The sequence below is a fragment of the Amphibalanus amphitrite genome, unplaced genomic scaffold (assembly GCF_019059575.1).
Source record: "Amphibalanus amphitrite isolate SeventyFive unplaced genomic scaffold, NRLGWU_Aamphi_draft 001568F_arrow, whole genome shotgun sequence".
NCBI classification, from domain to species: Eukaryota; Metazoa; Arthropoda; class Thecostraca; order Balanomorpha; family Balanidae; genus Amphibalanus; species Amphibalanus amphitrite.
The window spans coordinates 48,299-59,632 of NW_024883061.1; the positions used below are offsets into that span (position 1 = coordinate 48,299).

An 11,334-nucleotide genomic window follows, 5' to 3' on the forward strand; every position below is an offset into this window, starting at 1 on the left:
GCTGGCCGCGCTGTCAGAGTCCGTGATCGCTATTGATTGTGACCCGCCCCTCTCCGTGGGACTAGCACATTCCCCCTGACTGCTCTCCCTCGTCTGCGCGCACTGGGATGGCTTAGCTGTCCTCAAAGTGCGCCGTGCAGCCAGCGACGCGGTGCTGGTCGGCGCAGCTTACAGTTTCGACGCTAGATGGCACTGGTGGTTAGCGCCTGGGATGTATGCTGTACCGCATAGCTTGGTGGCCGTATTTGGCGATGACTGGAGTTTCGGGCAAATTAGGGGATCAGCTGTTGCAAGCTGGATATTTTAATGAACGTGAGCTGCCTTTGTGACATTTTTTGTTGTGTAGCCACGTTGACAGCTTGTGTAAGAAAATACGATCACAATTGGAAGGGCTCCATTACCTTCATAGTTCACAGCTAGTTGGGTTTCCTGGACATACAAGATGAATGTTTTCATCATAATTAATTGGTTTCTCCCTTTAATGGCAAAATGGTGTAATGCTTGTTTCCAGATGTCGGCATGTTAGCTGCTCCCTGTAAGCGATAAAGTCTGTTAGCGTCTTGCTTGGTAAAGTTTCAGCATATATCAATTTAGTTATTAGTCAGCTCTGGTCTCGAGGCACAGAACAGCAGCGCTATCTGCGGCAGACGCCATTTGACTTCCTTATTGACATGATAGGCACTCTAAAATACAACATATCCATTTGAGTATTTGGCCATTTTACCAGAGTCGGCGGTCAGTCTGATGGGTTGTGCCCTCATGTGTCTCCACAAGTAGTTAAGCCCGTAGGCTGATGTATTCGGCTCTCAGAATGTTGCCACTGCTCGTTACTCAACAGGCTGGCTGTTCTCAAATTGACCACGTGACTGCGTGCCTCTGCAGACGAATAATTGAGCCGGAAATATGCACACTATTATCCGATGCACGCCAGAGCACACGCTGTGCATCAATTAGCCTAATTGGGGCTCTGCAGAGCGGTTCGAGGCGCCCGCAGTGGGGGCGATCTGCGGCCGGATGCGGCGCACAGGCGCGCTGTCTGGTGTTCATTACACGGAGTTCCGGGACAGTCACACCGGCACCCACGGCCGGCGGACGAGTGCCGCGGCGGCGGGTCGGACTGTCGCGGGAGCGAGCCAGGGCGGTCGGAGGCACGCCGCCACACCACCGCGCCGGCTCGCTTTAATCCCCAACCCTGCAGCCGTGGGCAACGACTCGGCACCGCTCAATGCCGCAGGGTCACGGTAAGCCGGCAGAGAGCGCGGACTCATCTCTTCAATTGCCTGTCTTTGTGCGGCGGATCTGGTCGGCCCACTCCTGCCATCGTCGGTGCGTCGCCCCCAGCCTGCTCCGGGCGCATTGTCCTCTCCGGGCCGGCCGCTAATACGTCTCTTCAGCGCAGCTCTCCATCGGGCCACCCAATGGCTCTCTAATCACACCGCCGGTACCGCACTGCGGGAGGCGTGCGTCGTTAGTCACCGCGCTGCTATTGATGCGCGCCGGCCGGCGCCCACGCACTGGGGGCCGCGCGGCGATCCGGGACGGCCGCCGCGGGACCTCCCGGCCCGGAGACCCCGCCGAGCAGTCGACACCGGAGCCCCGCTGAAAGACGGGGTCACGGACGCGGCGTGAACAAAGAGCCGGCCAAGCGGGGAGGAGGAGTCGGGCAGACCTTCCATCCGCGACAGCGCCAGAGCCGATGTGACTTCAGATCGCTGGGTGGAATGTGAAATGAGGTCGAAGATAAAGTCGGCATACCATAAGATAAACCGGGCTGGATGGAAATGAAGCTAGCGAAGCCAGTGAAGCGAACTCAACTGATACGATACACAGCATTTGCTTAACTTGAGGTGAACAAGTATGCATAATACTTAAAGGAATTCAGTTTAAAACTTTGTTCCTGCCTTTTTCGATCCAGTAAATGATACTGCTAAGGGGAGCGAGTCGAATGAGAAACATTGTAATGAATAGAAAAAGACCTTTTGCTTTTGTTATCAAAAGTGCATAGCTAATATGTAATAAGCCAAACTAAAATCATCGGATATGTGTAAGCAAAGTGCAGCGCTCGTCTGATACCTTGAAACATTTACTTTATTTTGTAAGCACGTCATAAAAGTCGAAACATTACTGGAGTCGGCGGCGCTTTGTCTTTATTACGGTACTTCGGAGCAGCGTTTTTGCTTTCCAGACTAAGCGCTGAACCAAATAGCCATTCTCAGCTTCATCAACATCGTTTCTGGAACGGGGCCCGGCTACATAATGGGAGACGGTATCCGGCCTAACTGAATTATACGGCGCTTCGCGTGTTGCCAGGGCCGACCGAGCGTGAAAGGAGGCGCGCATCCTGCCTTTTCCGGCTCCGGCTCCGGCTCCATATATGCAGGCGGCTGCGAATCGACGCGTGTGACAGAGCGAGAGAGCGGCCGGCCGCGTGACGCCGGCTCTGCCAACATTTGGCTTGATTAAAGAAACCGGCGATCGCTGGCAGCGGGCATTGATTCGGGCTATATCGGGTGACTGCCGCCGTCGGCCGCCGAGTCGCCGCTACCGGGGCCCGTGGGAGGCGCTCGGGCGCAGCCGACACGTGGCCCGCCCAGGCGCACATCATTACCGCCATGGATATTGAGCCACGGCGACAAAAAATTGCCGCGCATCTATCTCACATGCGATTATGTGGCGCAAATGTTTCCCAGAATTACAATAAGCCGAATGACGCACTCGGCTTAATAACTGTTTGGTGAGGCTAAATGATTGTCTTGCTTTGTAGGAAAACCAATTACTGCTTTACGGCGACTCGTCTTGTTAAATGAGTGACGATCGTTACCGCTGACACAGTGTTTGTTCTTGTGGTGCACAGGTGCAGAATTCCGTGTACGAACTGGTGGTCGACATGAACACACGCCAGGAGCTGGCCGACGAGCGTGTCTCGGGCCTGGAGGAGCGGCTGGCCGCCATGCAGGAGCAGCTGGAGCAGCTGCCGGACGTGCTGACGCGCTGTCTGGCGGCGCACCAGGAGCAGCTGGAGCAGCGCCGCCAGCCGCACACGCTGCACCCGGAGATGGCGCTGCAGCGCTCTCCGCCGCGCCACCCGCCCATCACGCGCTCCACCAACGTCACCTCGCTGCCGGCGGCGCCTCCGGTGTCGCGCGCCAACACGGTCAACACGCCGCCGACGGCGCCGCCGCCGCCGCGCCGGACGCTGCCCCCCAGCCAGCGGGGCGGCGGGGCCGAGGCGTGACCGGCGCCGCGCGCCGCGCCGCCGCCAAGTGCCTTGCCCAGAGGAATGAGCTCGTGAGATGAGAGGGATACTTCTGTGATCTAGCGGGCGCCGGACGGAGCGCGCCGCCCGCTGCGTTGCAGCAGCCAACGGACCGCCCCGTTACCATTTCATTCCTAGGCGGGGCGCGCCGCTGCCTGACCGGTGAGGTTGTGATGCGTCGTAGAGCAGTAGCCGCCTGCGCACGCGCGCCGCTTCATTTTAGCGTGAGACAAGTAGCGTCTAGTTTGTTTTACACCTTTAGCGCCGGACGGCCTTACCATGTCCCGTTTTTTGCGCGGGCTTGGCGTCTGCCGGGGCGCTGCGCTGCGGCCGTTTTCAGAGCTGTCCGCAGCGTCTAGCGGCTCTGTTGTTGGTGCTGTTATGAGTGAGATGTGTGCCGACAGTGGGCGAGTGAGGGCCATATGGTGTGATCGACGCGTCCGGTGTGCGCCCGGCCGTCCGGGCTGTACATAGGGGGCAGCCGGCCGGCGGCACGGCCGGCCGGTCGGCTTCTCCGACCTGCAGCAGCTCCCTCTATATGTTGTCGTACTGTTTCGTGTTCCGGTTTAGTTGTAAGTGAGTCTCTCAATGTCACGCCTGGTTCCGTTGCGGCCGGGCGGGTCTCGTGGCGCGCTGCTGGTCCGCCGGCGTTCGCCCGTCGTCCGCTGCCGCTCTGTCCGCTGTCCGCTGTCCGCTGCCGCTCTGGTGTAGCCGCTGTGGCCTGTCCTCTGCCGCTCCGCTCCTCTATACTGCTGCTGCCTACCCCTCTGCACCCGCCGCGACCGTCGGGCACCTCGCCGATACTAGGGACGACGCCTCACGCCGCCGATTTCCGCTCGAAATCAAACGCCTCCTTCACAGCCCTTTCGTGGGCCCTCTCCCCGGAGTTTTGCGAGGCACGGTCACAGCTCTTGCTGTTATCGCCGAATCTCATCTCTCGCGAACGTTACACCATAATGGCACCACACTTCACCTGAGCCTCTCGGATGTTACTGAGATTCGGGACATTTTTAAATGACAGCCAGTCTTACCATATAATAACTTGAAGGACCTCATTTTGTATTCAATCACAAAGCAGTCACAAGCTCAATACCATCTTCCTTTCCACCCAAACATTTCAGTATGAAATCAGCCCGGCCTCGCTTTTGTCGCTAATCAGCTGGCATCGCCCAAAGAGCCTCCTTGTTTCTTCGAGATATCTGCTCCTCCCACCAGTCACAAGAAATACATTATAACACCAGATCGTGCTGTTTATGCAGACGTGCGTGACCGTGTGTAATTTCGCTGTTCCCTCGACCATTGGGGAGGGAAAGTGGCTGACGATCACACTTTCACACTCTGTCTAGCCCGTGACGGCAGCACGTCAGACCGGAGCCGAGTGAAGCGGGCCGGACGCCAACTGACCGGAGCGCGCCGCCACTCGGCCGCGCGGCGACGCCAGCGGCCGCACCAACTGTGACCTGATCTGCATGACTGGCCGCTTTCAGTGGCGCGCGCCGCGGCCCGGCGCCGCCGAAAAAAAAGTCGTTCACACCGCCGGACCGAGAAGAAAAGAACGGGCGGGCGGCGCGGCCGATACGGTCGGTCGTTTCCGGGCGCCATTGGTGGCGCGGCCGCGGCCAAAGCGGCGCACCGTGCCAGATTGGCTGGCCCAGCGCCAGGGAGGCGGCCACTCGCAGAAACGGGCGCAGAAATGAAAAGGCTCAGGTCGTCTTAAGGCATTTGAGATGATGCCAACCTGGGTGCGGTAGAAATGTGTCAAACCTGCATCAAAGTTTGGGTTTGTTTATACGAGCTCTGCAACAGAGGTCAGGTAACGCAATGCGGCAATGAACGATAGCTTTTGAGCTAGTTAGCGGTATGAACGATGAAAATATGTTCCGACGAATATGTTTAGTTCACTGATAGCACGTCAAATGTTCGGCCGTTGTTGACCGGCATATTGGAGGGGTCTTTAGTCTTTACCGTCAACAAAGTTAAAGGAATCGACACACAACCGACTTCCTGGTCTAAGATCCATAAATTCGCTTGGCTACGCAACATATCGGTAAATAGGGCCCTCGTTCAGTAGGTAGGATGACAGCAGAACGACACAATCGGCGTTTTATGATGGCCATGGTAGTCATTTCACAATTCACAACCATAATCGTTATTCCACCGAGCACACACACTACCTAAATACACACACGATGCAAATTGCAGAAGCAATAATCAAAACCTTCATGTAAGACGTGTAGCGTAATTCTTTTGACAGTTTGACACAAAATTAAAGTTGAACTAAAAACGACAGTAATAACTAATATCTGCGAGAAACCGACTGGGAGGCAGAACTACCTCCGCTTTCTAAGACGAACGAGCCGACCGCCTGCGACGGACGAGCCGGCTATGCCGCGCGGAACACATTGCAGCCGCGCGGCAGTCTACGAACGAACCGGCTGCCTGGGTGGTATACTGCACCGCACGGCACGCAGGTCCTGCGGCGCAGTCTACCAGCGCAGGCCACATAGGAACATTGCTCCTCGCCCCCACTCAGGCGCTCTGGCACGATTCAACGATTGGGGGCATAGGCGTCGCCAGAGATTGTCGGTTGGGGGGGCAAAATCAACTTTTGTGTCAAAACTTGCCTTTCCCCAGTCTTTACTCACTCGTTTTACATATCATTCGACGCGCAATGGTGCGAGGAATCCGATGGTGACAAAGGTTTCCTTCTAGCTATGATATGTATTTTTTTACAGAAAAATTCGAAATTTTGAAATTTCATAACAAAACGACTGGTAGAATTATAGTGGCTGCGATTGCCGACGCACTGCAGAGGGCCCCTGTGCAGACGCTCGACGCTCATGATCATTACCCATTAAGAGGTGAAAAACGCTCCATTTAATCGGATCACCCTGCTAGAACCTCCATTCACGCATGCATGCAGAGGTTTTACGTGAAATGCATAGAACTTATCCCAGCCGCCGATCGTAGCTAAGTTGGGCATTTGGCGGAGAGTGAATGTCGGAAGTGTGAATCGGAATTCGGAAGTAATTCATCTTTGCTTCAGTGAGATGAAGTGTTTTGTTCACTCGAGTGTGAACAAAAGTTTCTCGTTTTTCGTGTGAAGGGAAGCGCTGCAAACGCGAACAAAAACTGTTAAACGGAACCAAAAGTAACGCACGGCATAGCGGCAAGGGATCCCGTAGAGATAGGTTTGTGACTTCCAGGCCATTTCAGGCCACTCAGGGTCACTGGCGGATCCTGGGGGGGGTCCACGGGGTCATGACCCCCCCCAAAAGGTCTGAGAGGGTCATTTGACCCCCCCCAAAAGCCGAAGACCTAAATGCGCTATAGACGCCGTCTTGCATGCTCAAAATCACCTGTCAAACACTTCTGAGCTAATACCTTTGTTTTTCTGGATCGTGTTGCGTGAAAAGACGTATTGAAGACCAGAATCTTACTCGTTTTTGTCTCAACCGTGCGAGCACCAGGGGATGATCCAGGAAAACTCCAAGGGGATGGTCATGAATTTAATTCGTGGTGCCCCTACCTATACGCAAAATTAAAAACTCAACGGATTTCGGTCACTTAATTTTGGTGATGTCCTATTTTCATTTTTTATTTTGTTTGTTTTATTTTTAGTGCCCCTGGGCCCTGGCAGGTCAAAATCACGTCTGAGGCGAAAGAAATTCACGGGAATCCCAAAAATCACGTCAGGACATTCAGGGCCCTCTGACCAGCCTGACAGCTAGGGCCCTTCTTACTTCCTGGGGCCTCCAGTGAATAACCGCTAGTGTCTGTGTCTGACCGCTAGGGCCCCTCTGACTCCTCAGTAGGTAGGAGGCCCTCTGTAGAGGAGGTCCTCTGTAGAAAGGAGGCCCTCAGTAGAGAGGAGGCCCCCTGTAGAGAGGAGACCCCTTTAAAGAGGAGGCCCTCTGTAGAGAGGAGACCTGCTGTAGAGAGAAGGCTCTATGTAGAGAGGAGGCCCTGTGTAGAGAGGAGGCCCTCTGTGGAAAGGAGACCGCCTGAATGCAGAAGGCCCTCTGAAGAGTGGAGACCCGCTGTAGAGAAGAGGCCCTCTGAAGAAAGGAGGCCCTCTGTAGAGAAGAGGCCCTCTGAAGAGAGGAGGCCCTTTGCAGAGATGAGGTCCTCTGGCTCTTTGAAGAGAGGAGGCCCTCTGTAAAGGAGGCCCTCTTAAAGGGAGAGACCCTCAGTAGAGAGGAAGCCCTCTGTAGAGAGGAGGCCCTGTAGCTTCTGTAGTTAAGAGGCCCTGTGAAAAGAGGAGGCCCGCAGTAGAGATCGGTGGTCCTCTGTAGAGAGGAGGCCCCCTCTGTGTTTTGACAAATGTTTTTGCAAATTTTTCGCGGCGCTTCGCGCCGCCGATTTATGTACATACGTACAGGTCAATACGAAATCTTGACTGTAATTACATAAACCAACCGTGTCAAATTGAATCAGAATTCATATGTGTGCTGTAAAGGAACTCCGGCTTGTACTGCAATGCTAAAAGGGTGGTAAAATTTGTGTTTTGGAGCTGTGTTTCGACACATTCTTTTGCAAATTTTCTCGGCGCTTCGCGCCGCCGATTTATACACCAATCAATAAGAGAGAAATAACAGTGACTGTAATAACACCAACCGTGTCAAATTGAATCGGAATTCATATGTGTACTGTGAAGGAACTCCGGCTTGTACTAGCATGCTAAAAAGGTTGTAATATTTGTGTTTTAGAGCTGTGTTTTGACAACTTTTTTTTGCAAATTTTTGCGGCGCTTCGCGCCGCCGATTCATACACAGGTCAATAAGAGAGATCGTGACTGTATGCTACTATTTACTAATGCATTAGGCTAAAAGTGAGGTAACTATATCTACTTCTGGGTTTTTAAGTCGGTCGACCCGCCTCCCCCCCCCCCCCAGTAAAAAATCCGTGGCGACGCTCCTATATAGGTGGGTTTCACTAACTAAAACTACTGAGCCGAGTGACTTACGATAAAACTTCATCTTATAAACGACGAAGATCAAATGTCATTTTTTGATCTCGACATACTCGCTCCCTACCCCCCCCCCCCCCGGTCGTCAGAATTCATTCACCAGACCTGGTATGTCGGCCGACTGGTGACCCCCCCCAAAACGACCCCCTAGATCCGCCCTTGCTCAGGGTCAGTGCTGACTCTCAGAAGCCTGCTTAGGATCCCGGAGATCGACGTGGGTCACCTCAAATATTTACGTGTACGTGGTGCTTTAGGGCTTTCCGAGCCCAAGGTGGGGCCCTCAGAAGCAGTGTGGGCGGCGGGCGCTAAAGAGACTAGGCCCAGGGTGAGCCTGGAGCCCTCGGATAGCAGTGTGATTCCTCGGGGTCTGTGTCGAATCCCTAAGGACCCTACGTAGGGACATAATAAACATGTGTTGCGGACCTCAGAGGGACACGTGGGCTGTGACCCCTCAGATGCCGGCTTGGGGTTGGCAAAGTCTGTCGCCTCAAAAATTTGGCTGAACTATCAGAGACCAGTTAAGGTTCTCAGAAATGTTCGAAGGCTCAAAGATCCCTGTATGGGCCCTCAGAGAACATGAACACCAGTGGGACTTTCAGAGGCCGGTTTGGGCCCTCTGAAAGCTTCTTTAGGGCTCACTGGAGCTCCTTAGGAGCCTTTGTTTAAAGCAAGCTCATGAGCCCTGCGACACTTGTACGGTAGGTACTTGAGCCTGTCGCAGACATTTGACGAGTTGAGAAAGGCCCCGAAGATTTCGTTTCACGCTTTGAACGAAAATTGTGTCAGCACTCCAAAACTTATGAAAATCAGCTGTAAAATGTAATAAAGAACGAACTAGGAACATGTAATGAATCACAGCATTGACATTTCCGAGTCTGGACTCGGAGTCTTGAAGATTTTGGCGACTGCGAGTCAGACTCTGGTTTGAACTGCACGCTCAAACCGAGTCTGACCTCACAGGCATTCTCAGAAAGGTACCCCCATTTTTTCCCGACTCCAAAATCTCATCGGATCTGTATCGTTCTCAGGGGGTGCCCGGTCCGAGGTTGGGGGGGCAAGCTGCCCCGCTTGCCCCCCCGTGGCGACGCTAATGATTGGGGGTCCGACCAAAAAATGCAATGCAATACGGAAGTGAAACTAATGGGGGGGTTCGGACCCGCGCGAGCCCTTCCCTCCCCGGTGGCGGAGCCCCTGTCCTCTCTGGTCCAATCAGTATACGAAGTGAAAGGCATTGCCGTTTATTGGTTTTCCAACATTGAATCTTAATAATTTGTATGGATAACATGTTAAAGTGAGCTGTACGGAGTAGGGACTGGGGTAAGGTCTAAGGACTAAGGACTGTTTGTCTTTAGGTTGTCTTGTCAGGCAAAAAAAAACTCGCAGCGCTCAGAATTTATATACGGCTTACGGCATAGAAAATGAAGCTGTAACTCGTAACATGAAATCATTAGCCTCACCAGATCATTTATCATATGAAATCATGCCGGAAGTGGTAAAGTGGTAAAGTGCAAGCAGCGTGTTTGACAAGACCGCAGCACGAGTGCAGCACTCGTGCTGTGTACAGCCCCCGGATTTCCTGTAGGTAACTCTGCCACAAACATTTGTTTATTTTCTCTTTTATGAATGGTATCCGAAATCGCAAATAATTTCGGATGTCGATGCGACTAAGACTTAAAGGGACCCTCCCACCTTAACATTAGTTTTGAGTTGAGATAGCCAAGTTTGCGGCCAGGCTCAGAAACCACCATTTATCCTGGTCGCAACCCCCGCAGCTTTATGGTGTTCAAGAAATTTCTTCCCTTTACTTGCAGGGTGGGACCAGCGTGGGACAATATTTCTTATTTGGCTGCATTACAAAGGCTCAGGGAGAGTGGGACAAAAAGGTCGCCCACCGACATACATGACGTAGGGGCGCGGGCTACGCAATTATGCCCACAGTTAAAATGTAACCGTCTGTCACTATTCCGCTTGGTTCCAATGTGTGGCTGCTGCATTCAGTGTAAGCATTCGCAATCGATCCCCTTGGAGCCTTCCCCATGGCCGCGATCTTCCAGGTACGCCGGCACGTCTGTCAAGTTCCCAGACCCCAATAGGTTGGAGTAGCATCGTGAAATCGAATAGTAGCGAGAGCGTCGGGCACCAAAACTACAGCGTAGATAGGCATAAAATACGGTCGGTTACCATCACACATTAGTCGGGCGGCTGATAATAGATGGGTATGACGGTAACTTTAACAAATGCTGCTATGCTTATGCGAACCGTCCAGATTGGCAAACAAATCGTTCTTTCTAGCATGACTTTCCAAGTCGGAAGTCGCATTCCAGTGGCATTCGATGTCAGCGTAAATAAAGTACCTACTGTCTTTACTCTCGCACATCACCTCATATTTGTGGTTCTTTAGCAAATCCCACCAGCTGCGCCTTCCTCATGAGTCATTACCCATAGTAGGTATTATCGACAGTCGACACAACCTGCTGACCCAACACTCCTCGCAGCTGAAGAGGACGGATCAGTCTGCACCGAACCATAGGCGGCGGAACGGGGGGAGGGCACCCTGCCCCCCTTTGATTTTGGCATTTTAACATTAGCCCTATGGGCGTTGCATGGAAAGAATGGGACCAAAAGTCGGCAGTGCCCCCCCCCCCCTTAACCCACGAGCCGCTGGGGGGGGCATAAAGTTGCCCCCCCCCTTTACGTTTGGTGTAATATCTCCGAAACCGGATAAAATACGAAGCTGAAACTTGGCATAGCTTCAAATGAATACCTAGCGCATATTTGAGGAAAGTATGGTGGTAGTAGCTCTTAAGATGACGTCACAGTGACGTCATAAAGTTTTGTCGTTTTCCAATACGGAGCGTTTCCGATGTCGCTGAGCATGAAACGCGGCGGTAAATGAAGCAAACAGCACCTGCTGTCATTCTGACACGTCTAAGTACACTGTTAACTATATCCTGACCAGTTATCGGTCCTATATTCTAGGCCTCATATGTCGGATATATCGTGAGGAAACTAAGGGACGCCAATCTACGATTGGGCTTCTGACGTCACTGTGACGTCATTTCAAATGGGATCGACACCAAATTCGGACACAACCTCGGCTAGGTATTCA

General features: G+C 53.1%; 1 protein-coding gene across 1 annotated transcript in view; it reads left to right on the plus strand.

Annotated features, from left to right (window-relative positions):
- The window catches only part of LOC122373896 (small conductance calcium-activated potassium channel protein-like), a 42,941-nt gene extending 38,443 nt beyond the window's left edge, over positions 1–4,498 (plus strand). Inside the window, exon 7 of the mRNA XM_043352341.1 lies at positions 2,855–4,498. Coding sequence (XP_043208276.1) covers positions 2,855–3,235 — 381 coding nt within the window. The 3' untranslated portion in view covers positions 3,236–4,498. The remainder of the gene's footprint in view (positions 1–2,854) is intronic.
- The last annotated feature ends 6,836 nt before the right edge of the window (positions 4,499–11,334 follow it).